Source organism: Alligator mississippiensis, chromosome 3 (genome assembly GCF_030867095.1).
Source record: "Alligator mississippiensis isolate rAllMis1 chromosome 3, rAllMis1, whole genome shotgun sequence".
In the NCBI taxonomy this organism is placed as follows: domain Eukaryota; kingdom Metazoa; phylum Chordata; order Crocodylia; family Alligatoridae; genus Alligator; species Alligator mississippiensis.
Window position 1 is genome coordinate 103,112,563 of NC_081826.1, and position 27,288 is coordinate 103,139,850.

At 41.1% G+C, this 27,288-nt stretch overlaps 1 protein-coding gene across 1 annotated transcript in view; it reads right to left on the minus strand.

Annotated features, from left to right (window-relative positions):
* Positions 1 to 712: 712 nt before the first annotated feature.
* Positions 713 to 27,288, minus strand: part of TMX3 (thioredoxin related transmembrane protein 3) — a 65,865-nt gene continuing 39,289 nt past the window's right edge. The window contains exons 11-17 of the mRNA XM_014606746.3: positions 16,434 to 16,532; positions 14,023 to 14,080; positions 12,891 to 12,944; positions 9,500 to 9,556; positions 7,839 to 7,968; positions 6,820 to 6,888; positions 713 to 5,980 (exon numbers count right to left, since the gene is read on the minus strand). Of these exons, the coding sequence (XP_014462232.2) occupies positions 5,714 to 5,980; positions 6,820 to 6,888; positions 7,839 to 7,968; positions 9,500 to 9,556; positions 12,891 to 12,944; positions 14,023 to 14,080; positions 16,434 to 16,532 (734 nt within the window). The 3' untranslated portion in view covers positions 713 to 5,713. The remainder of the gene's footprint in view (positions 5,981 to 6,819; positions 6,889 to 7,838; positions 7,969 to 9,499; positions 9,557 to 12,890; positions 12,945 to 14,022; positions 14,081 to 16,433; positions 16,533 to 27,288) is intronic.

Consider the following 27,288-nt stretch of genomic DNA (forward strand, 5'->3'; position numbering starts at 1 on the left):
AGTCCTGTTCTAGGGTATTGACATCTACTTCTTCTGTGCAGTCTGGAATTAGTTGAGAATCTAGAATGGAATCTGCAAAAGATTTGTCCACTAGGTTTGCCATTTGTGTTTATCTCATTTTACTAACAATGACATGAACTGCAGACCACAGAAAACAAATCTGCTCAGAGTCAATGAAAAGTTGGTGAAAAATAGTACTTCTTACAAGTACTGTAGGATGGGAGTATTAATCATTTGGGTAAAAAGGAACCAGGAAGATCTGATAAGAGGAACATTTAAAGAATACAGCATAGGATGGCAGAATATGAATAGAACTGACCACTGGCAGTAAAATGCACTAAATACGATTCTGAGTTACAAGTATATATGTGATAATAGTATTCTGCAAATCAAACATCAGGGAAGCTTTGTTTCAGGAAGTAAGTTATGGAAAGATTTATTTGAAAGCCAGTTCTGCTCCTGAATGGCAAAATACCCATCTCTTTTGATGGCACTGAAATTAAATCAAAATTAAAATGTTTTTTCTTTTTAAATACTGAACTACCTCTAAAGCAATCCTAATTATTATAATTATATTTAATAATTCAATATATTATATTATTGACAATAAATGCAAAAAATCTCATGGGAAAGTATTCAGATTGGTGTCATCCTTCACAACAAAACAAAAAAGTTCCAACTGTAGGTGGTAGGTATTACAAAACCCCAAAGATTCACTTAATAACTGGTTTAATGACTTACTGTAGTATTTTTGCCGAAAATATAATACATATCAGCCACCCTCAGAATTGCATACATTAAAATGTTAACCATGTTGATGAGCACAGTACATAAATGTTTGTTCGCAACAGGTCATAATAAAACTTTACTACCCAAAGAGTCATAAAACGGAAAGGGACCTCCTATAGGACTGTCCAAATGATAGTCCTCTGCTATCAGACACAGCCACATCATGCAAGGTAGGACATTTCTTCCCTAAACTCAATTCCTTTGGAAGCGTGTTTCAAAACCTTTCTGCTGATAGTTATTCCCATTTATGAAATAATTCAGGACACGTTACATTAAAAAAGGAATAATTAATACAGTAATCATTTGAAAAAAAATAAGGATTTCACTCATCCATAAAACAATACAGACAAGCTATCATGCTTTTTGTATACTAGTGTGTAAAGCCAGTATTGTCAAGTGGCATATGAACAGCGTAATTTAAAGATGGGCAATTTACAGGGAGAATGCTACGTACATTTCACCCAGAAATCCACTAGAACAGGTAGCTGAAAAATAGAAACTTTTTTTGGACTCGAGGGTGTTACTTAAATAATCAGGAAAAAAGGTCTTTCAGAGGACACAGGTAAAACCAACAAGCTTTTCTTTGGAATACAGCATGTTAAAAAGATAAGAACTGTGTGCATTACTTAGTATAAAAATGGGTCAATTTTGTGTTTCACATATAGATAGCAGCCCTTTTATTGGTTTCATATTTTTTATGGAGCAAGCATCCCTGTGTGGCTAATGTCTATTATGACATCCTTAAACAAGTATAAGAAATTCTGTATGTATAACCATTATCATTAAAGAAATACAAATAAATACAACGTTTACATTCCTTCACAGTAAAAAAGAAGTTTCACAAGAGGAGATCATAAGAATCACTTCAGTTTCTAGTGATTAAAAAATAAAATAGTTTTGATGAAATGCTTATTTATAGATTGCAGTTCTCATTTCAGAAACTGCATTTGTAAATACAAATCATACTGATGAAGGGAAAAAGGAGCTAGGCAAAGTGTTAAATGATAAATATCTTCAAAATTACGGGGTAAGCTGGGGTCAGACTGGATGAACCCAGCATTTTTGGCAAGTACACTAAATACACATTATAAAGCACATTTTAGGTTTATAATTAGGATTGTTCTAGGAAATGCTGCATCTTTCAAAATATTGTGTCAAACCAATGCAATACAGCATGACTGAAGAATGAAAGCACAAAGGCTGGTCAATGTTTTTATTGTAGAAAAACAAAGGTTTACACTTGACACCAAAAAAGCTGCATTATTTCATGAATTCAAGTTAGCAGGGTTGCTTTCAGAAGCCTTTAGAGAGCACAACCAAGATAAAATAGAAAGCCATCTCCATCTCAGTGTTCTATATTCATCACAATCAAAACTAAATCCTTTGATTTACACCACAAGTCTGTCTGAATTTCCCACGTCTCAATCTATAAGGGAATATTTGGTAAAAGATTACCTGAGCTATTTCTCATCCTGGGCACAAAAAAATACGAGAAACATGTGATGAGAAAAGCAATGCACTTAAAACTTGGATTTTCATAGCTTAGAGGGCTTTTGGTTGACTTGACAATGTCCCTGACAGATGTGTCTTCCTCAGTTCTCAATGGTCAAATGATAAAAAATCTGCCAGTGTACTTCCACAACAGGTGTTCATGAGCCCTGTACCACAGCATACATTTTCAGGCCCACTTCTCTTTAGAAGACTTCGCAACAAGATGTTTGGCTACTCTTTGTAGCTATAGAAACATAATGACAAAATAAAACAATAAAACCTCACATTGAGCAATAGTGGTTAAAACTGAATTCTTTGCAACAATACACTGGGAAGAAAAGGATTTAAAAAAAACAAACAAACTACTGTATTTACCTGAATCCAAGACAAGTCCACCCCATTCAACATGGCGGGGGAGAGGAGGGTGAAGGAAGAGCCCGTCATCTTGGATTTGGGTATATGGCAGTGGGGTGGTGGTGGGGAGAGAAGGGAAGGAAAGAGGGGGCTAGGTTTGGCAACTGCTGTGGCTCCAATTACAGGCCCAAACCTGGGTTGGGGCCAGAGTTGGAGCTGCAGCAGCCACCTGCATTAGTCACCTCTGTCTCCTCCCCACCCTGGCCAGTTAATTTAAGTTGTGTCTTCATCCTTGTTCTAGCCTGGGGCATGGAACACATGGTAGTTCTAGCCCATGCCAAGTCATGCTGCAGCAGTGGTGGGGGCAGCCGCTCTGGTGTCTTGGGGCCACAGGGGCCAGAGATGTAGGTATCATGGGGTGGAGGGGTTGATGGGGAGTAAATCTGGTCGCTTGTCTTCTCTATTAGTTGCTCCCCACTACACTTTCCCTGCTTTAGCAGTGGAGGGGGCAGGGGAGCAAGTTTCAAGATGACCCCTAGTAATTAGATTCTATACATGGAAATTATAGAATATGTATGTTTTCCACGTACATAATCTAATTATTGGGGGTTGTCTTAAATTCAAAGTCACCTTGGATTTAAGTAAGATAGTTAAAAAATGACAGAGCAACTAATGAAGCCCCAGTAGCCATCTTCATTTTAGATCTACAAAACTTCTCAGACTGAGGAACAGCTAGGGAAAAAGGTAGATAAATATATTAAATTAAAAAATCTATCTGTAATTGAAACCTCATAGAAAAAAGGCAGAATTACAGATTATGCAGAAAGTATCCTAACTGCTCAGAGTTTCACATTTTGATTACTGGCACCAAGCTGAGCCAAAAATCAAAGCTACTGTGAGTTTAAAAATCTTGGAAGTAAGTGGAGCATTTTCTAATAACATAACAGCACCTAAGCCATGTTTTAAATAACTTCAAAACAAAATACAAAATAATCTCTACGCATCTTATTCTTCAAATACATGCCAATTAAAATTACATGAATTGGAAATTCTTCTACAATTTAAAACAGTAAAAAAAGTAAAATAAAAAGCAAAGAACCGCCCCTTCCCCCCCCCCCCCCAAATATAAATGACGAGATAATACACTGAGGTGGAGAGGAGAGGGGTGTAAGAAAAAAAGAAAAGGTCATACCATGATACCAGGTATTTGTGCTATTATTCATTCAAACTCCCCTTTTCTACAGGCAGATAACCATTGCAAGCAGAGACAGTATGAGAGTCTTTCCTAATGAAAGTGATAGTGCTAGAGTCTAGATTTGATTCTGAGCTTTCGGAAAACAGTTTTCTAACCTTCATCATGTACTTGGATTCAAACATTTCATTACGAACTCCTTGAAGTCAAACAGCTACTTTGCTGCACTCTGCACTGTAGCTGCTGTAAAACACGGCTAGACTATGTAAGCCGAAGAATCAAAACACCTTTTTTTTTTTAAACAGGGAAGAGGCAATACCTACCTTGAGTCATATATACTGGAAGGTTAATTCCAACAAAAAATCTCTTCTACTTAAGCTTATCCATATTTATAAATCAGGAATATTTCACTTGGTGCTACAGCATGTATATATATTTAGAGTGATTAAGCTGCCTTATATAGAGGACATTAATATCTGTATTACACATCCTTAAAAAGAAAAAAAAATCAAAACTAGAAAGAACTCATGGCTGACTGTACAACTGAATATTGTGCACCCTCAGTATTGAGGAGCATAAGTTTAGTTGCTATGGTAATCTCCATGATATCAATGCAACCAAAGTCTGTTTTGTGGCTTATCCCATGAGATTTCAACTCTGGAGAGAACTTGGTCCATTACACTGTCATGGAGTTTTATGAGAAACAACTTTTATGATTAAATAACTAATGAAAATGTATTACACTGACAAATATCCCTCTTTCTATGAATGTTAACAAAGCTGTACTCCATTAACATCTCCTCAACTATAATGTGTAGTCATAAACTCTCAAATGCAAATACCAATAACATCAACCATCTGATCTAAAACCACATTCAAACAAATTTGTTTTTCATGTTAAGAATATAGCAATATGCACTTAAGATTATTGTGGACAGACTTATATCCTTCAAACATGCTTTTGCAAAGTATTTGGTAAAAGCCTGTTATTAATGGTCTGTGCAAGAATGGCAGATATTTGAAGATGCTTGTATTTATTCTTCCATAAAGGAGCCACATTCAGTTTCTTCTGCAATCAGAAATTTAGATAACAACTTGCTCTAAAAAAGGTAAATGTTTAAGTTGTTAAAAAAGAAATCAGAACTATTTTCCACTTTAAAAAAAGAAAAAAACCCTTTATAATATAGCTTTCAAATAAATTTTAGTTGTTTAAATTTTACTTTTTAAAGACTTACTATTTAACAAAGAACTGTTAAGTTCTGCATTAAATAGAAATTCTGGAGAAAAATGCCAGTAACTGTATTGCACATAATAGAAAGCAATTCTGTAATTCATAACAAATTAGTAGTAAAATAAATGCATTTCTTTAAAACAGTTTAGGTACTGCACACTAAGTGCCTTTAGAGAAAGCTCCAAACCATTCTTGAGTTTGCAGAAATATAAAGCTTGAAGAATTACAGAGTTCATTATAATCTTTCCTGAGAATTTTTACTTCGGTTCATATGAAAAAAAGCCTGCTTCATGTTGGCCACTTCATTAATAGTTCATGATGTGTGCAAGGACCGGAAGATAAGAACATTTTTTTTACCTGATTGCTGTCTGTAAACAAATAGGTTAGAATATTAACCTTCAGAGAAAAAGAGAGAGAGATAGAGTACATGTACATTTCTCCATTTTAACTGCTTTTAGGTAAGATGTAAAAAGATGAAGAGAGATTTCAATCCTGCCCTCTGCCTTGCCCACAATGGGTAAGATTTGAATACATGCAAGTCAAATCTAGCATAATACAGACAAAAGTCCTCTTCTGTGACAATCATCATCAAATGACTAATTTCAATAAATAAGTCTCTATTTGGAAATTCTACAGAATTCTTTAAACTAGGAACATTAGTCTTTTTTCTTATCCAAAACATTTTTCTGTTTCTGCTCTCCATCTGAAAGTTCTGCAGATGTATCTTTGTTTTCCTCCTCTTGCTCTTCCTCACTGCCTTCATCTGTGAGTTCCCTGTCTCCAGTTTCTTTTTTAGTTGCCACAGTCTCCTCTGTCCCTCCATCTGTGTCCGCTGTACAGATTCCATAACACATGATGCTGATGACACCCAGTGGCAAACCAAAGAGAAAGCAGCCCAGAAGTGGTGAACTCTTGAATACAGACTGTTGGTACATAATTTGAAGTCAATAGCAATTCTGTAAAATGCAAGATAATTTATAGCACTTCTCAAATTTCACTTACGATTCATTTAAAAACCCAAGGAGACTTGCTCCTTTCTCATGAAAAGAAAAAAAGTTAGAATCATTAGGCAAATTTTGTTTTAAATGGACAAGTATCTTGAATCTTGAGGTAAAACTGCTTCATTAAGAAGACAAAAATGCATTCGTATTATTCTAGACTTTACAGTTAAATAAAGGATAAATTATTTTTGAAGAATATCAGACAATAAATAAAATTTCCATAAAACTTAAGTGTAAGTTTCTTGTTCAAGAAGTCACAAGTGGTGAAATGAACTTACAAAAGCCTCTTCCAAGGAAAATTCTGATTTGTAACAAAAATGCTGTTTTAATCTTTACCATGTATATAATTCTCCTCCAATTATATCCTTCCTAAAACAATTAAACAGTATCATTTTTCAATGTAGGCCGGCGCAGTAATTCCAGTAAACTCTAGAAGAATCAAACAAAGTTTTCTGAATTCTGTATAACCTCCATTAACTTGACATCATTTTCATTGATGGGGAGAAAGAAAAAAAAAATGTTCGACACTAAAATATTCAACAGAACAGGAGTGATGAAAAAAAAATACTTTTCAAAGCAATTTACAAGGTTCTGTTGTCTGAAGGTATCTCTAAATGGATCCAACAAGCCAGAAATATTATGAAGTTACATATATACTAAGTGAAAAGTGTCTGATTGTCTTGAAAAGGACCATAATGGTTTACACTTGGCAGACAAAGGTACTTACTTTATACTACAATTATACACACTGTTTTACTTACTACTACAGTAGATTTGGCATCATATATTATTCTCTTGATTCGCTGCAGAATCCCATCACCACCTTGTACCTGAAATTTTAAGTAGAAAAAAGGTATTAAAACAGTCAATGCTGTTCAGTTATATAAGTTCACTTTATCTTTCATTCTTCTCTCTAGTTCATAACACCTTAAATCTCCAGAAAGGTTATAACTTGCTTTCTATGCAAAGAGAAAAACTTCAGAGTTGAATATTTATTTCCCTGATGATACCTATTATTTTGAAATTTCTACCAAAAAGATGTTTCAAGCATTTTCTGAAAGAGCTCACGAGGCATTCATCCTTCTCTCATAATATTATTTTGCTTTAATTTATCCGTGTCAACTGCCCTCTGCCATGTATAATTCAAACCCACATTCATATGGGATAACAACAGGGACAGGCTGACTTTAAGAACTGAAAATTTCAAAGCAAGGTTATAAGAATTTCTGATCCCTCAACTCTTTCTAAATTATGTCTACCATCCAAGTTCCCAGAAGAGAAGTACAGAGAAGGGGAGAGAGAATATATCTGTACTGACAACTTTGAGAAGTAGTGGAGGTATGGCAAGGCCTCAGATGACTGAAAAAGTGCAAAGTACCCATCTTTAAAAAAGGTAAGGAGGAGGATCTGAACTACAGATCAGTCAGCCTGTCCTGAATACCTGGAAAGATGATGCAGCAGGGCTTTTGACACTCTCAACATTCTCATTAACAAGATATGGAAATACAGACTAGAAAAAAAACCCTCTAAGGTGGATACATAACTGGTTGGAGCAACATATTCAACATATTCATACATATATTCATACAACATATTCAACAAAAAAATGCTGGTTAGGTTCAAAACAGGCTGACCAGAAATTGCTACACGCTATTCATGTTATAATCACTAAACTGCATTTATTTCTTTGACATTAGATGTCAGTCCAACCATGCTCAGTGGCAGTTCAGGAACACAAACAGCTGTAAAACAATATTTCCAATTCATGCTGAAAACTTACTTCTGCTGTACCATCCAAGATATCATTAATGAACTGGACCATGTCTTCAATGCTCTCAATAGGTCTGTCTGGCAGAAAATACTGTTGGTTGGAAGTGTTCAATACAACAACAGTAGGGATTGTCAATTCACTGAAAATTGAAGTCAAACAGATTAGAAATCTAAAGAAACCATACAAGTTGCAAGATTTTCTATGGCATAGCAGGATGAACAGTATTAGAAGAGGATTCTACTAAAGAACACAGTAAAAACATGGAAAATGAAATGTATATTTTCTATTATTGAAATATGTTATCAGTTAAGGTAATCAGTTAAGGGGAAAATATGGTATCTGTAAAAAATGTTTCGTTGTCTTTAATTAGTTTACTTCTTAGCATCAAGATTTTGATGAAGTCAGTGAAGATCATTCTATTCTCCACAACTTCTCATCGTAACATCCTAGAATTAGTCAGTTAAATAATGACTAGAGCTTTCAAAATGCTGTGTTCAACATGACCTTTTACCCTTGGTACTTGTATCACTTCAAATATTTTGCTATGCTGAGCATAATTATAACAGAAGCTCAATGCATTAATGACCCATAGCCATAGGTCTACCCATAAGATTTAATTGGCTCAGTGAGCAGAAGCAGCATTTAACTACTTAGATCAGGGCTGTCCAACTTCTAAGCCCCGGGGAGCCACAACAGCAAAGGCTGCACGCCATGTGGGTTGCATCAGGTGAGCCACAGACCACTGGGCCTCTTGGATGCTTCCCTAGGAATTCTCAACTGGGACCTTGCCAGGCTAAAGTGTCTCATTAATTATGCTATGTTTTTTTATGCATGTTTCTCCAGTGTGTTTTTACTTAAAGAAAAGTGTCTCCAATCATATTCAGCTTTGTTTTAAACACACTATAATAAATTTGCATTTTTTTTCCAACTGGGGTGCCACAAAATTCAGAAACAGTTATGGGGGAGGGCCTTGTGCTTAAAAGGGTTGAGAAACACTACACTGCCTTTCACTACAGTCTACTTTTATTCTATTCACTTTTTGGCTTTCAGCTGCTGCCATCTGGTGGAAAGCAGATGCTACTAAAAATTAAGCAAAACATGCATAAAACATAGAACATGTTTTAAGTACCAAAGTAGAGACACATTTTGTTATGGAAAAATGTGTGCAGAGACTGGCCTAAGTATTAACCGTAATATTGGTACCTTTTTCAGGGCTATTCACTCTGAACCTTAACTGTGAAAGTGAGGTTCGTGATTAGGAATGACTTATTATTGGAGTTATTAAAAATTTTTGTGGAAGTAACTAGTAGAAGCCGAGACAGAAACCCTAAATCCTAATCTTTAAATATGAATTAAGATGCCTGTTTTTAGTCTGAAATCACTTGCATTTGGGAACTTTATCCCAGCTATATAGTTAGTCTAATGGAAGACATCTCCCTAAGAAATCCTTGCCTCTTGCATAATTTCTGGACCATGGCAGCTACAAAAATCACTTTTATGCTACCACAGAAGAGGAGTCCACATTCAGAGTCAGAAGCTGGTGAGGGGATGGTGGAGAGGAGGGAAATGTCAATTTTTAAGCAGAGCAGATGAGCCATTATTTTCAAACCAGAAGCATAATTAGCGACAAGCTAAGACAAAGGAGAACATTTAAAAAAGAATTTACTTACTCCATTAGTAAACTATTTATGTAGTCATTTCCATCCATATGGCCAAATTGGAAGTCCCTATTAAACATACAGGAAAACAAGTCAACAATGCATACTAAACGAAAACTGAGGATTGTAGGTTGCATTATTCTAAAACAGTGTTTCATAGTAGCTAGGGTCAGGAGGGACCTGAACAGATCATCTAGCCTGACCCCCTGCCACAGGCAGGAATGAATGTTGGCTTCACAAGACCCCAGGCAGGTGATCGTCCAACCTCCTCTTGAATTTGCCCAAGGTAGGGGCGAGGACCACTTCCCTGGGAAGTTAGTTCCAGATTTTGGCCACCCTAACTGTAAAATATTGCCTTCTGATCTCTAACTTAAACCTATTCTCCATCAGCTTATTACCATTGTTCCTCATCACCCCAGGTGGTGCTGGGGAGAAAAGGGCTCTACCTATTTGCTGTTGATCTCCCCTCATGAGTTTGTAGGCAGCCACCAGGACCCCCCTCAGCCTCCTCTTGCTGAGGCTGAACAGGTTAAGGTCTATCAGTCTCTCCTCGTAGGGCTTGTCCTGCTGCCCTCTCACCAAGCGGGTGGCCCTCCTCTGAACCCTCTCCAGGCTGGCCACATCCCTTTTGAAGTGCGGCGCCCAGTACTGGATGCAGTACTCCAACTGCGGCCTGACCAAAGTCGCATAGAGGGGTAGTATCACCTCTCTGGATTGGCTTGAGATGCATCTTTGGATGCATGACAAGGTATGGCTGGCCTTGCTGGCTGTGGTCTGGCACTGAGGGCTCACGTTCATCTTGGAGTCAATAATGACTCCAAGATCCCTTTCTGCTTCTGTGCTTTCAAGAAGGGAACTCCCCAGCCTGTATGTTTCCTGTGGATTCCTTCTCCCAAGGTGCAGCACCCTGCATTTATCTATGTTGAATCCCATCCTATTCTCATCTGCCCACTTTTGTAGTCTGTCTAAATCTAGTTGCAGCCTCTCTCTCCCTTTAAATGTGTCCACCTCGCCCCACATCTTAGTGTCATCAGCAAACTTGGACAGCGTGCTTTCCACCCCTTGGTCCAAGTTGCTGATGAAGATGTTAAACAGTGTGGGCCAGTGTTGTTCCTACAATGTTTCTAGAATAAATATTACAAAAGTTATGGCATTCTGAACCACCTCAGTTCTTGATCGCTTTAGTTTCCAGTCTTTTCTACGAAGTTAACTAAATTCAATACATTCTGGGCTAAATGAATTCAGTACATTCCAAACTTGAAAGCTAAAGCTGTTATACAATTGAATTCATTTGCCCCAACAACTTTAACCCTGAATGTAGAGTTTTGCTACTCTTATAAAGGTACAGGCTTGTGACACTTAGTCATGGCATCTTCTGTTTCTTACCTAAGTGGATCCGCTATGATGGGATGCATCTTGCCACAACGCATCTGTTTACTGGGTGAAACATGTTGACCCTTGTCCCAAACAGACATTGCTAGGGGACTCCTGTCTCTCTCTCTGCCCCATGCCTCCTTGACATGTCCCTTCCTTTGAAGCATGAGTCAGCATAGATCCCAGCATGGAGGTTTGGGCCAGTGCAGAAGCTGATCCCCAGCACCCGGGCCTCTGTGTTGGGAGTCCTGGGTCAGTGTGGGCGCCAGTGCAGAGCACAGGACTGATCTGATCCATTTTTTCAGGTGAAGCACAGGTTGTCACAGGACCCAAGCTCCCACACCTGGGACCATGCTGATCCATGCCTCTGGGTGACACATGGGTTGTTGCAGGACCCCGCGCAGGTCCCAGAATGGAAGCATAGGGTGCTAGCAATTCTCTGGTTTCTGTACTGCCCTGTGCCTTCTGGGGACGTGGCCACAAGCAAAGAACCCTGGGGTTTCCCAGGTTAAAAGAGATGCGTCGGGGAGATCCCAGGGGTGTTTCCAGAAGTAAGAAAACTGCAGCTTTCCCCACTTATTCAGAAGAGCCCTGAAATTTTCTGGAGCACATCTCTAAGTGATGAAAGCCAGAAAGGCTCTCCAGGAGCTTGAGGGGGCTCAATTCTGTCCTGGGTAGATAGGGCTGGGCCCCTCAACCCTCTGGAGCACCTGCCCAGAGAATCTGTTCCAAGAAAACAGACATCTGCCAGAATAAAATGGCACAATCCATTACTAACTTTGTTCCCGCCACAAGATTTTGGGCATTTGACAGACATTTACTGGCTTTGCCTTTGTGCCACCATAACATTTTTTTATGGCAGCATAAAAGGCAAGGAAAAGGCGACGTGTTTCCACCCTTAAACATTGCAATGTAGCAGCTGCTTTGTTGGTCTGGAGCAACAGCTCTCCCTACCCCTGTGAAACTGTTCAAAGTGAACTTTTGTTGATGTCCTGAGATTGTATCTATTCTAAACTACCCTTCCAACAAGACCATCACTGTTCAGTAGCAGGTTACAACCCTTGCTATCCAACCAGGATTGACTTAAACCGCAAAAAAGTATGATGTTATCAGTACGGGTTGCCCTTCCCTTCCAAACTGAGATCATGCAGGTAATCATTACATTTTTTTTTCCACTTTCTTCGAATGCTTACTTGGTAACATCTCTTTATGAAAATGTATGAAAAAGAATTGGGCTAAAAAAGTTACTAGTGAGAAAACTGCAAAGGCAGCAGCCTTCACATCTGTATAATAGCATAGTTTACTCAAAGAGAAGTTAAATTACAAATTTACAAAATAGAGCATTTACCTTTTGGGCCTTTTTTTGTCTGATGTACTTTTTTACATTATTAACCTGGCTTAAAATATTTATAGTTTACCAATAGAAGGGCAGGGGAAACTAAATGCAAGTGAATATGTACATTTTGCATACTAGGGTAAAGCTGACCAGTTGGTAGCATGTAGCAGTTCTGGATACGAAACTTCAGGGAAGTAGTAACAGTAGCAGCAATTAATAACAATTTCAGCTTATTGACAACAGGATGTCACCCAATTTTGGCAAGGATTCATTATGTTAAATGGTCATAATCATTATCAGTTGCAATAATTTTTAATGTTGTATAATTTGAACTCTTGAGATAAGGACAGAGTGGTTAACCACCCATTAACTTAACATTTCCCAACCAGGTGGTGACAAAAAGCAAGCCAAGGGAGTCATGAAATACTGAAAGTTTTATTACAATCTAAAGCTAAAATGATCTTGATCTCCCAGACACTTTAAGATTAAGATTTCTCAATTAACCTCTTGAAATATACCAACAAATGAATTATATATGCTCAATCACTATTCCCATAAATACATGTTTACTTTTACTTTTGTAATAAGTCAAATTTAGGTCAGTACTCTTGATGGATTGAGAAATCCAGCATTAAGAGTTAAGGACACGCAGGGAAAAGAATTAAAGCTCTGCATAATTTCACATATACCCACCTATGAAAATGGTCTCTATATTCTTTAGCAACTTCTTGAATAATGGACTTTAGCCTGTTAAGGAAAACAAAATAATATTTAAAAAAGAGCCCACAAAAAACAACCACTGGCAGTCAACTCTGGATTTCCAAAGTTCAAACAACATTTGGCCTGTTGTATAAATAGCAAATGCTATCTAGTCAGCAGCAAAACAGTGAACTTCCCCTTGTCACTACAGAAACATGCACTTTCATCACAAACTGAACACTGTTGAGGCAACCCCTAACATCAAACCTTGCAAACTATTTCTAATTCTCCAATAACTAGTAAGTACATGGTAAGCCAAGAAGAAGTCCCAACACATGATACTGCAAATTAATAAATAAAGCAGTAATAATTTTATTTATTCACCTATTTAAAAAAAAATGTCAGGACTGCACACAGGACTTTGTGCCCTCAATTATAGTTACAAAATTCTTACCTAGCTAGAAATGGGCTGCAAAAAGTTTGAAGTCAGCATGTGATAGACACAGACAGACACCTCTGACCAGGGATAACTGTGAACTAGTTCTCAATCAATTTGAAACGTCCTTAGAAAAATTAAAATTGTTATATCTGTCCATACACCAGGTATATAAATTAACCCTTTTAAACTGCCTGTGTACATACTTCTATAACTGGAATCATAACTAAAAACAAACAAAACAAACAAACATAGCCCAAGATTACCAGCAAACAAAGTGAAAAAAAACATTCATAATGCAGTTGGAAGTATTTTACATAACATTTCTGCAGCAATATACTATTATCCTTTACTCCCCAACCCCTCTTCTTTTTATTCTAGTTTAGTCTTTTATAGCACTTTCCATTAAAGTCTATGCAATGAGTAATGTAAGGGATAGAGGACCGCTCACTGAATAAAGTCAGAAGGATAAGGACGTCTTAATTTAACAATCTAAGAAAAATACTCACAGATCACTGGTTTTTCATTAACCTCTCACTTTTTTTCTGAACAGTTAAAAAAGCTTCAATAAGAATATAAATGTTCCTTCCAATAAAAAAGTGTAGAATTAAATCCAGCTTTATATTTTATGCTAAGTGCACAGTTTCTCCCCCTCTCCCAAGCACACAATGACTCTCGGTAATACCGTACCTTGTATGTTCAACTGAGGAGTTTTTATCGTCAATAACTGCAATAGCCACAAGTTTTCCTAAAACAAGGAATAATATTTACATTCATCATATCATTTTGTAGGGCAAGAGAAGATCAAACATTACTGTGTTTTGCGGCACATCTTTTAACTCTTAGATCACAGAGCTGGTTTTTTTCCCCCCTTGATAACAAGGCCTAATTTGGGGGCACCAAGAAAAAAAAATGTTCAAGATTTCCGAAAGAAACTATGCTGATAGAAGGGACATTTTTTCTTTTAATCTATTGACAACATATTAAAATAGGGAATAAATTAGTGTGGCTATGTGAAAAAGTAGGGAAATAATGGTTTAAATTTCTTCCAGACTCTCTCTCCTCATACCACCACAAAAAGTTAGTAGACATGGTATCACAATTTACCATCTATTTTAATCATTCAAATGATTGTCGGAATTTATTTACCACTGTTTTGGTTTGATTTGTTTAATTAAAACTTGAGAGTATTATCTTTAAAACTTACATGAAGAAATGTAAGAATTTTATTTGAATTCTTGGCTGTGCCACCAGGTCAGAAAAAATAGCTTCTTAGTTCGCAGTCCATTGTCAGAAGAGCTTCATTTTCAAATAACCCTGTGCACAGATTTATTGAACAATCATGTAGAATATAACTGAGACCAAATATTGGAACATAATGGTCTTGGCTTTTAGCTCGTAGCAGATTTGTGGCACCTTGGGATGGTTTATATTACCCACTGTGCTAGGTAAACTACAGGAAGTCCCCCAAGTCGCTTGCTGATTTGTTCTTCCCTTTGTTAGGAAAGGTAGAATTTTTCCCCACACTGTAACTGGGAAGCTTGGCCAACTGATGTCAAGATGTGCTGCTTTACACCTTCCTGAACCTGTGGCTCTACTTCCCCACCAAATGTGGTTGCAACTCAGCAGGCTGGGAGGAATCATAAGATACCAAAGGCTGATGAGGTCAGTATTTTCAGCAAATATTGCAGGAATACAAGGGGCAGGAAGTAGAAAGTACAACTCTGCCATGCCTCCAACATGCACTTAGAGACAATTTTCTATGTAGGTGGATGAAGAACTAAAATGAGAGAGGCTTTGTCCCAATTCCCTTCAATACTTCCACCTCAGAGGCATTTGTTTTAGTTCTGTCAAGGCTCTAAAGTGTTATGTAATAAAGATGGATTAAGACATTCACACTTCTCTCAACTGCTTTCAATGTTTCCAGAGAAACAAATCTCTTTAAAAGGCCATATACTGAATGAGTAAAGGCACTGGAAACAACTTCTGGTATGGGTTTTTAAATGTATTGGTAAATTACAATATTTTGTTTCAAGTCCACAAAATTAAGAAAATAAACACTGCTATAATAAAAAGACTGCTTATACTGATGATAGACATTTTCCTATAGCTATCTCAGAACTTTTACATATAGGAACCGCAACTCCACAAATTTAGAAATCATGAGAACAAAATTTTTTAAATGTTTATAAAGGCGCAATAGGTCTTTGTTGTAGTGTATAAAGAGGCCTACCTTTTCAGGTCAATATTGACTGAGTGTATAAAATGCAAAAATACTGAAGTTTTCTTTACAGGGAGGTAGGGGAGAGAATCATCAAGAAAGCTTCTTGGGGGAGAGAGAGTGGCGGGGAAAAGAAATCTCTTCCAGGCTTCTTACATTGGGCATCCACACACTACTTGCTCTTGCAAATCTACCCCTTTAGATCCAAACAAAACACATTCCACCTCATAAACTTACATTTGTATCACTCAGATACAGAAAAGATTAAATCTCTGCAACAAACTTTGCTTGCCAATTTTTTTTGACATGCTAATCCCTATCCATTCCGATTTGAAAGCGTCACGTGTATATCCAGTAAATCTCATGCCTCTCAAAAATTTGATAACAATATTTGCATCCATCAAAAACTCAGATCAAGGCTCGCTAAATCCTGTCATAAAAACATACATTTTCACAAAACTCAAGGAATAAATTGTAACAGTAATCTCCAATCCAGAGAAGCTGCTCACTTTCCAGAGCAGATCAATGTAAGGGACACTGTCTGCTGGAGCTATTAGTAGAGGCTTCATCCAAAGCCTACTGAAGTAAATACTGATCTTCCCATCCATTTCTATCAATTTCAGTCCCAAATGTGGGAAGTTTGCTTAAGATAAGGAGCACCAGACCCAAAATTTATTTCAGAAGTAAAAAAGGTACGTAGTTTTACAATAAGAGTATTGAGACCCACACAAGTTTTTCAACAAAAAGGCAGAAGACAGTAAGAAGCCTAAACTCAGAAATTATTTTGGAGATTTAAATGTCTTTTTAGCAGATTTAAATTGTGGCTAATGTTAGAATTCAACTAAATATTGTAAATAGTTCAAAGATGAGAGCTTCTTACCTGTATCTCCAAGTTCATATAGAGTAAATCCATCTACATTAAGATACCCTTGAAATCTCTCTCTGTTTATCCAAGATGACAGATCACCATCCTCATACTCTACAAAAAAAGTGTAAAGAGTGAAGAAAAATGTTGAATATTAACAACAACAAAACAGTAAGAAAACTGCTAAACATGAAAAAATGGTGTTAGGAGCAGACAGGCAGTGTCTAAATTTATATCTTACCTGTTAATTCCAGAGATGTTGCTTAAAAATCCAAATAAAAATGAGTGTGGCAAATCAATCCATTCCTAAAATAGTCAGGATTAGCATGCCTGGTAGCATTTTCTTCAAAAAACTACAAATGAAGGGTGAAAAAGGAAACAGCATAGAGGGGATGTATGAAGAGGGGAACAGGAGGGCGAGGCACTCTGAAGCAAATTGCTGGTGCCCCCACCCTTTGCCTCACATCCTGCTTGTCATTCCATCATTATGTTACTGATGTTCTAGCTCTGATCCCCACTTATTTATTTTGCTCTTAATTCAAGAGCAATACGCTTTCAGAGTTTATTTACCTGATCAATAAACCAAGACTGCTTCTGGAAATTCCCAAGCTTTTTCTTTGGCCTCTAATCCTGCCTGCAACAAATTTCTTTTTGCTCCAACTAGCAGATTGGTGTCCCAGCAGTAACGTGCTCAAAGTGCAAAGCTCTAATTGGAAAGTCCAACTTCTACTGCTAAGAATTTATTGCTTTTGAATATACCTGTTCAAATATTTGTCATGTGCTTAAATGAGCAGATATCTTGATATATTAAAAACAGTCCATTTTTGAGGTAACTAAGCATTCCTTGCTCATCCACAACATCCAAGAATCTCTTTAAAATGTGAAACATACAGCCTTCCTTCTTTTTCTTTCAGTTTAAAATGCATCTTGAAAAGTTTAACAAAACATTCAATAGCTTAATCATAATTTGATCACAGCAAACCAGAGAAAGTTCACGGCCAAGGGACTAATAGGCATTTGTACATATGCTTGTGCCACAGTGCCAGGCACTTTTAAAAGTGCCCGGCACTGCGTTGCATACAATTGTATAAAAGTAGTGAAACGTGTGCCAGCACTAAGAAAATGTTGGCAGCATGCTTTTGAACTAAAACACATTGAAGGAATTTTAGTTCAAAAGCATGCTGCCGCCATCCTCAGTGTTGACGCATATTTATCGCTTATACAACTGCATGTGATGCACCACCGTGTGCATCAGCTCACGTGTGGAGCAGACTTGATTGAGTCTGCTCCAATGTGCTGGATCTCTAGCGCATCACAGCTCAAAAATGCATGTGTATAAATGCCCTAAGTTCCTAGCTGCTTCTGAGAATGAGCTGCTATCTTTTTCAAGAGAGAGTTTAAAAGGTTATGAACACTAATGACAGTTTAAGAACAACAGGTAAACATTAGCCATTATGTTGTTATCCATTTCCTGAACCTCAAGAAGTGATAACCTAGGAGATCAAATATTGCTACCATCTCCAACAAGTCAATATCAATTTTAAATTTTGGGGGAGTATGCAGTTTCTAGGCTACAATACTCAACTGGGTGTTGAAGGCCTCTGCTTTAGTCCCAGCTGAGTCAGACTTGTTGCATGACTGGCTAACTCACTTTAGTATCTTATAAATATTTCTTACCCACCATTTGTTTGTCACATCCACTTATATTGCAATCAAGTTGCAGAAGAGACAGGATTCGCATTGTTCTCATTAGCTAGGGACATAAGTTAGACAAACCAGTTTACGTGATCAGAAACTGGTTTAAGTCTGTAACAAAACGTAAGCTCAGTGCATATAAACCTGGTTGAATGTAGCATCAGACTCAACTGATTTAGGTCAAAAAGGTTTATGAAACTTCTGACCCAGACCCCTCCCTGGTTCAAGTTAAATCACAGTCCCCCAGCATCCCAGAATGCTCTGCAGCCCTGGGCTGGGCTGTGCTGTCTGCTGGAGCAGAGCAGGGTTGGCCCTGCTCCTCTGCTCTCTAGCCAGAGCAGTGAGGGCTGGCTGACAAGGGGATGGGGGTGGGAAACCTGGCTGGGGACAGTAGCTAGGTCTGCTGGAGAAGGGGCAGCCCCTGTCAGGCTACTCCCTGCTACATGCTGGAGTAGAAGGGGGTGGGAGCAAGGGAAAAACAGCCTGAGAGGGACTACCAGCAGACTTCATCCCCTCCCACCTCTGGCAGAGATGGAGGCAGGCAAGCAGTTGTTAAGGAGAGAGAAGAAGAGGTATAATTCTCCTCAGCTCCCCTAGGCCATGGGGGAGGGGAAGAGGCTGGGGAACTGGTTCTCTGCCACTTGTGAGCACAGGGTCAAATCCTGCAGGACCAGACTGAGAGGGAGGAGGTGTTGGCAAAGACCTGGCAATCATCATGTGTGTGCTGGAGATGGAGCTAAGGGAACAGGAGAGGGTCACAGACAGTTTAGGCTAGTGTGACCAAAGAAAGCAGAGAACTGCATTTACATTATAAAGCAGAACCTGTACAAGGTGGGAGACTGGAATACCTAAGCAGAGACAAAAGACACTGGATGCATGAGAGTCCTACTGTAGCAACCCCCCCAGTTTTTCTTCTTTTTTATTTTATTTTAAAATGCATTCCCTCCCCTTCCCCAACCATTTCTGACTTTTTTCTCCCTCTCTATTCCCTATAGACAAGTATAAGTGAGCTCAAACTTAGGGTAAGCTTTGAACATTTTTATTTTGCTAGCAAGTTTTTGGTTTTGGATATCCACTGTTTTATATTGTATAATTATTAGGTGTGTATTAATTTTTACTGTTGTATATTGTATTATTGTCATTTTCATATTGATTTTTATTGTTTCAAATGGATATTGTATGGTTTAGGCCTGTGTTTTTAAGTGAACCAAAGTCATGTCAAGTTTCCATTTTATATGTCAAGCCTCCATCTTCTGTCCTCTACCTGGGCATCCCATGCTGATTCATTGTACCCCTCCCATGTAAATTGGTTCCCTGATGAATGAGAATGATTGAGAATGATTGAAATACAATGGTAGCAGGCCTCTACTGAATGGCTTGTAACAACTAGGCCATCACCTCGCATTGATTCACCCAGGAATCACGGACCTCACCCAGGAACAGAGACAAGACCAGCATTTGAAAAACAAAAGACCCTACAGAACCAGCAACTCTATCATTGTACCCCACCATTACAGACACCCACAACTGCACATCCCTGCATGGAGCACACATGCTCAGTACATCAGGGGCTGACCCTTGCCTGGGCATGCCTCCTGTCACTAGGGTCTCACACGGTCTGCCCCTGTAAAAAGGGGCAGTGAAGAGACCCAGTGGGAATGCCATTTCCATCCGGACCAGACCAGCTTCACGTCACCTATCCACCCCAGAGGCCCTGCAGGCGACCCCCTCTGGACAACACCGAGCTGAAGTGATGAGTACCCTTGAAACTTTTATATGTTTTTTTATACTTTGGGAACAGCTTTGTATGTTTAGAAAAAGTATTTTATCTAACCAAGGGCATAGAGTAGGTTGTTTAGGCTGGGGGAGATCGCTTGTTGCCTAGTTGCTTAATTGCTGGCCTTGCTAGAAGGAAAGGCCATATCAGCGAGGTCCCTGGTGGAGTTGGAAAGGGGGGTTACTGGCTGAGCTTGCTGAATAACAGGTGCCACATCAACAAATTACACTGTCACGAAGACAAGTTCCAGCTGGCTAGGGAGTGGTCTGTAGCTAGGGTGAAGTGCGCACGGACCAAAAGGGGCAACCTATAGTAACTGCATAGTGTGTAAGGCTAGAAGAGGCTATATAAGGCTAATGCCCACTTGGGTGGGTGTGCTTGCTTTGCGAACGGTTGCCAAGCACCGCTTTCTGCGCAGAAATAAAGATTAAGTTGGATCCTTCACTCCTGTGTGTTTATTGGCACAAGCGCACCGGGCACGAACTCACTGTCCTTTGGGGACAACAATTTCTGGCGACCCAGATGGGACCTAGTTAACTGCTTTGCCCGGTCCACGTCTTCAGCTCTGGCAACAACTGTGGACAGCGCGAGGGCCAGGCGCCACTGACCTTATTCGTCGGAGGTCTGACCGTCTCCTGGGTGCCTGACGGAGTTGTGGAGGGGCACAACGGCGCAGCGCTTGAAGGACCAACTTAATCGGGCGGGGCAAGGGAGGTCTCAATGGACTGGCGAGTACTTCTTTTAATATTTTGATCAGGATTGGGAAAGAGATGGCTTTAAAAGTTCCGACCGTGTAGACGCCCTAGGCGAGTGAGATCGGGTGGTAGTCCCATGAACTCCCTTTAATCAGTTTGGTACCGAGGCTGAGCAGCGGTTGCCGTCTGGTAGTTAGATAATGGGAAGTAACCAGTCTAAGATTCCGCCCTGCAGTCCCCTAGGATGCATTTTGAAAAATTGGCCAAAGTTTGGAAGCAACCCTATGACGAAAAACCAGATGATTCAGTATTGCAATATATGTTGGCCACAGTACCAACTAGTGGATGGCGCAGCCTGGCCGGAGAATGGGTCTTTGGATTATAACACAATCTTGCAGTTGTTTTGTAGGCGCCAAGGGAAGCGGGATGAGATGCTTTATGTAGAGGCGTATATGACTTTGTATGGGGATGGGGCTACGCAGAAGTTGTGTGGGATATTTAGGGGAAGCGGGGCAATGGCTTTACAGGGGGTCACCACGGCATGTCCGGAGGAGCCGGGGGAGGAAGATGTGCAGTTGCTAATTGCTCCCATGGCTCCCCAATCTTATCCTGTGAGCCCTGCATCACCACAAGGGACATCCGCTGCACCTGAAACAGCTCGTCAGGGACTCCAAGCTGGCTCATCCAGTCCGTCGTCCCCCACCTCCCCTGACAGCCCTGGGGTGCCGTCCCCGGCGGATGCGGGTGGTAGCAATCTGGAGGTACAAGGGACTGTAGAAGATGGGGCATTTAGCCCTGTGGCGAGTCGCTTATGATCAGGGGCCCAACCAGTAGTTCAGGCCCCTTTGCACCAAGCAGTGGGTCCTGAGGGTAGACCAGTTTTTGTCCATGTGCCATTCAGCACAGCAGACTTGATAAACTGGAAACAGTCCATGGGCCAGTACCGCCAGAATCCGGAAGCAATGGCACAGTTGCTTTCTACCATTTTCCCCACCCACCAACCAAACTGGATAGATATTCAGGCCTTATTGGCCGCTCTTCTGACTCCAGAAGAAAAGAGGTTGGTCTTAGAGAAAGCGCGTACAATAGCACAGCAGCGTCACCCAGCCGGTGATGTAGATGAACTTTGCCCTAAGGAAAATCAATACTGGGATCCCAACACCCGGGGGGGCCGGCAGGAGTTAGCGCTGTATCGGGAGTTTGTGCTGGCTGCTCTTCGGGAGGCTATCCCCAAGCAGAAAAATTTGTCTAAATTGTACGAAGTGCGGCAGGGTCTGGAGGAGGATCCGTCCAGTTTTTATGGGAGGTTTACCGTCCTGGACCTGAAAGACGCCTTCTTTTGCATCCCACTTGAAAGAGACAGCCAAGAGATTTTTGCATTTGAATGGGAGGACCCGAATACTAGGAGAAAAACCCAATTGTGCTGGACAGTTTTGCCTCAGGGTTTTAAGAACAGTCCCACTATTTTCAGCACTGCCTTAAGTACCGATCTTCAGCAGTGGGACAGAAGAATGTCAGGAACCCTGTTACAGTATGTGGATGATCTGTGGATTGCAGCAAAAACGAAGGGAAGAGTGCCACCTACTGACTGTAAGTTTTTGGAACTTCCTGGGACAAGTGGGATACCAGGTGTCTCGGAAAAAGGCCCAGATAGAGCAAGAGAGAGTGCAGTACCTAGGATTTGACATCTCGCAAGGCCAGAGGATGTTGGGCCCTGAGAGAAAAGAGGCCATCTGCCGGATAGCAGTCCCAAAAACCAAGGGATGGTTGCGAGGCTTTTTGGGGATGGCAGGGTTCTGCCGGATCTGGATCCCCAATTTTGGACTAATAGCCAAAGCTCTTTATGAGACCGCTGCTGGTAGCGAGGGAGATTTGCAATGGACGGCAGAATGCTGAAAGAGCTTTGACACTATGAAACAGGCCATCATGACGGCACCGGCCCTGGGCCTACCCGACCTGAGTAAACCATTTCAGCTTTACGTTCATGAACGCCAAGGAGTAGCGTCAGGAGTGCTGACCCAGTACTTAGGTAGCTGGAAAAGAGCAGTGGCCTACTTCTCCAAACAATTGGATCCTACTAGTTTGGGATGGCCGGCCTGCCTGCGAGCAGTGGCAGCTACAGCTATGCTGGTAAAGGAATCTAAGAAACTTACTTTAGGACAGCCAATGACTGTGTATACCCCACATTCAGTGCTGGCAGTGATGGATGCAAAAGGGGGAACCTGGCTTTCCCCTGGACGAATGGCTAAATACCAGGCGGCTCTCCTGGATCAAGGAGACATCCAGTTGCAGACCTCTAGTACACTGAACCCAGCTACACTAATGCCACTGGAACAGGACGAAGGATTACAGCATGATTGCATCAAAACCATTGAGAGTGTGTATGCTAGCCGGCCAGACCTTAGGGATGTTATAATCCCTAATGCAGACCTTGAGTTCTATACAGACGGAAGCAACTTCATGGACAATGGAACCTGAAAGGCGGGATACGCCGTGGTTACATCATGGGATACCATGGAAGCAAAAGCCTTGCCTCCAAATACCTCTGCAAAGAGAGCTGAGCTTATTGCGCTGACCCGAGCTCTCCATTTGGCAAAAGGAAAGACAGCCACTATATACACGGATTCGAAGTACGCTTTTGGAGTCCTACACGCCCACGGAGCTATATGGAAAGAGAGAGGACTCTTAACGGCAAGCAAAAGCCCAGTAAAGCATGGAACAGAAATCCTGAAACTACTTGAAGCCGTGATGGAACCAGCAGAGGTAGCTGTGGTGCACTGTAAGGCCCACCAAAAGGGAGATGGTGATGTTATAAGAGGAAATCGATGAGCAGATGCTGTGGCAAAGAAGGCAGCTAGAGAACAAGTTCAGGAGGCTCAAATGTTGGCATTGATGCCTCAGGTAGTGTTGCCTGAGGAACCTCCCAAATATACTGAAAAAGAAAACCAACTAGCAGAGAAATTGGGAAGTAAGGAACAACAAGATGGATGGTGGGTCTTGCCTGAAGGACAGGTCCTGATGCCGAAATTGATTCTTAGCAAAATGCCCCAAGAGTACCACCAGAGTACCCACATGGGAGCTGACGCCATGACCCAAGGTCTCCAAAGAATTGTAGTGGGACCTAAGATGAGGAAAACAGCAGAACAAATAGTGCGAAGATGCCCTGTCTGTTGTGCCAACAATCCTAAGATTTCCCCCAAACCTCCACCAGGAGCAGGAAGGCAAGGACTATTAGCAGGAGAATGTTGGCAGATAGATTTCTCTGAAGTTCCCAGGAAGGGACACTACAAATACCTGTTAGTGCTCGTGGACACATTGACTGGATGGACTGTGGCCTTCCCATGCCGAACCAACAAAGCAAAAGAAGTGGTCCGAGTGATGTTAAAAGAAATGATTCCACGATTCGGAATCCAGGAGGGATTAGCCTCGGACCGAGGGCCACACTTTGTGTCAGAAGTAATCCAGGCAGTTTCCCGGGCTCTGGGGATACAATGGGACCTTCACACAGCATGGAGACCGCAGTCAAGTGGACAGGTGGAACGAATGAATCAGACTCTGAAAAGACAGCTGGCTAAACTTTGCCAGGAGACTCAGTTGAAATGGCCTGAAGCTCTGCCTCTTGCCTTGCTTAGAGTGCGCATAGCCCCTAGAGCTAAATTGGGAGTTAGTCCATTTGAATTAATGTATGGCAAGCCATATCCTAAGAATCCAGTGGTGATGCATGGGAGTCAAATGCATGTAAAAGGGGAAGGCTGGGCAAAAGATTATTTGTATTCTTTGTCTGCTGTAGTGTCTTCTCTCCACAGGTATGTCCAGGAGCGACTTCCACTCCCCTTAGATATACCAGTCCATAAGTTCCAGATCGCAGACGAGGTGCTGGTCCGAACGTGGAAAGACGAGCCGCTTCAGCCTCGGTGGAAGGGACCGTATCCTATGATTCTCACCACACACGCTGCAGTAAAGGTTCAGGGGGTAAAACCGTGGATACAAAACACTCGGGTGAAGGCCACACCAGAAGCACTACCTGCGGGAGAAGTTGCTGAGAGTGTCGCACCGGAAGCCGACACAAAAACGGACACTGTTGGACAGCAGAGCCAGTAGAAGGACTTAAATTTCTGTTTAAACATCAACCATGTGGAAAGTAGTTCTTTGCATAGGAGGAACATCGGTGAGGATATTTTCATGTCATGCCTTATAGGGGTGCCCACTCCATTGAAAGCACTCTGGAATCAGACTTGGTTTGCATCTGGGGGAATAGGAGTTCCAATCAATTACACTAACTACCCCATGTGGGGAACCATTACCACAGAAAGAAACGCCAGTACCTTTGAAATAGATTTGTTGACAGTCACCTCCCCTGGTAACACCAGCTGTGCCAATTTTGTGAACTGTACCAAAGCTTGTAAAAGCCTAACCAAAGAAACGAAAATTTTCAATTGCTCAGACGTGACTAATGTATCTTGCAACTACGGTCATGTTGTATTACCCCGGGGGTGGTTCCTTCTTTGTGGGAAGACTGCCTATTCATATATCCCAGCCAATGCCACAGAAGGCCCTTGTGCTCTGGGCCGGTTGACTGTCTGGCTACCAGGTATGCCTACGACCTCTAGTAAACGTCACCGGAGAGGTTTGAATGTACTAGATGAATCCTGTGATAGTGACGTAGACCTCCCAAGTAAGGCCGAGGTAGTGTCCTTAGCAGTTTCCATAGTAGGGGTGGCAGGCCTAGCAGTGGACGCCGAGAGGCAGCTTAGTAAGGTGGCCTGTGCCCTGGCAAAGGGCCTAAATACAACTTCACAGGCCCTAGCTGCCCTCAATACTGAAATGAAAGAACTAAGAAGAGCTACTCTGCAAAATAGAGCAGCCATAGATTACCTGTTGCTGAGGCATAACCACAGATGTGAACAGTTCGAGGGAATGTGTTGTTTCAATTTGACAGATAATTCCGAGTTGATAGAGTCAAAAGTGCAGAACTTGAAAGAAGTTCTGTCCCACATCAAGCAAGAGGAAGGGTTCGATTTCTCTTGGCTTACTTCTTGGCTTCCTAATTTTTTCTGGCTTAAACAATTTTTCCTGTTAGCTGTAGCAAGTATATGTGTTTTCTTGATGATCTGTTGTGGAGTACAATGTGTACTTATGTGTTGTGATATATTCAAGAGATCAGTTCCTTCCTCTGTTAATCGTGTGATGTTTGTAAAATCATCAGTTACATATCTGATCCAAAAGAATCGGGAGGGAGCCAGGAAATTCCTGACAATGAAAAAGATGGTTGAGGACTATGGTCCTATTCCATAGGGCCATAGCCTCGAAGGGGGGATTTGATGAGTACCCTTGAAACTTTTATATGTTTTTTTATACTTTGGGAACAGCTTTGTATGTTTTGAAAAAGTATTTTATCTAACCAAGGGCATAGAGTAGGTTGTTTAGGCTGGGGGAGATCGCTTGTTGCCTAGTTGCTTAATTGCTGGCCTTGCTAGAAGGAAAGGCCATATCAGCGAGGTCCCTGGTGGAGTTGGAAAGGGGGGTTACTGGCTGAGCTTGCTGAATAACAGGTGCCACATCAGCAAATTACACTGTCACGAAGACAAGTTCCAGCTGGCTAGGGAGTGGTCTGTAGCTAGGGTGAAGTGCGCACGGACCAAAAGGGGCAACCTATAGTAACTGCATAGCGTGTAAAGCTAGAAGAGGCTATATAAGGCTAATGCCCACTTGGGTGGGTGTGCTTGCTTTGTGAACGATTGCCAAGCACCGCTTTCTGCGCAGAAATAAAGATTAAGTTGGATCCTTCACCCCTGTGTGTTTATCGGCACAAGCGCACCGGGCACGAACTCACTGTCCTTTGGGGACAACAGAAGGAGACTCCAACTGACCATCAAGGATGAACTTCAAGCCTGGGATAGGTAGATATTGCCTGCATACCTCCTCCTCCAATTTGGACTCTCTCTTTCTCTCTCCTCCTGGACTTCAGCCCCTGCACCAAGCCTCTCTAACTCCTGCTGCCAGAGTGTGTGTCTGTGTGTGTGTCTACACCAATTTGGCACTGCGTCACCATCTCCCTGTTCAATAAAACCACTGTCATTTGCAACCCCGAGTTGGGTTATGTTTTACTGAATCCCAGTCCCTTCCTTATCTTAAATTCCAGCCTCATTCTTTCCTTCTCTCAGTTCCAGCCCCCACCCCTCTCCACTAGTTTCCTGATCTCCTCTCAATTCTTACTGTCGCTTTTTCTGTGATTTTCTGCTGTCCGTCTCTCTGGTTTCAGGCTTCCCCCCACCTGCAGCTTCTCAGACTTCTCTAGCTGCCCCAGAACCATCCTCTGGCTCCCTCACACCCAGAGCCCCTCTTTAATACCCACACTTTCCCTTAGTCCCATTTTTCTCTCTCCCCATCTACCTTTTCAGCTTCCCCATAGCTCTGGCTCCAGAACCAGCCTCTGTGCCCGCATGCTTCCCTGTTCTGCAGGCTTTGGGTGTTGTCTTTTAATTAATTAAGATCAATTAACCTAAAGTTACCCCCAAGCCTCAGTTCTTCAGCCCAGGCCCCTGAAGTCTACTGGTTCTAATCCTGGTCCTGGTAACTTTAACTCCTTACACTTTTACTTTCTTACCTTAACCTTTCCCCAGGCATCCCAAGTACACCAAGCATATACGTACATACACATCACAACACCCAACTTAGGAACTCACCTGTGTGTTTGTGTAGG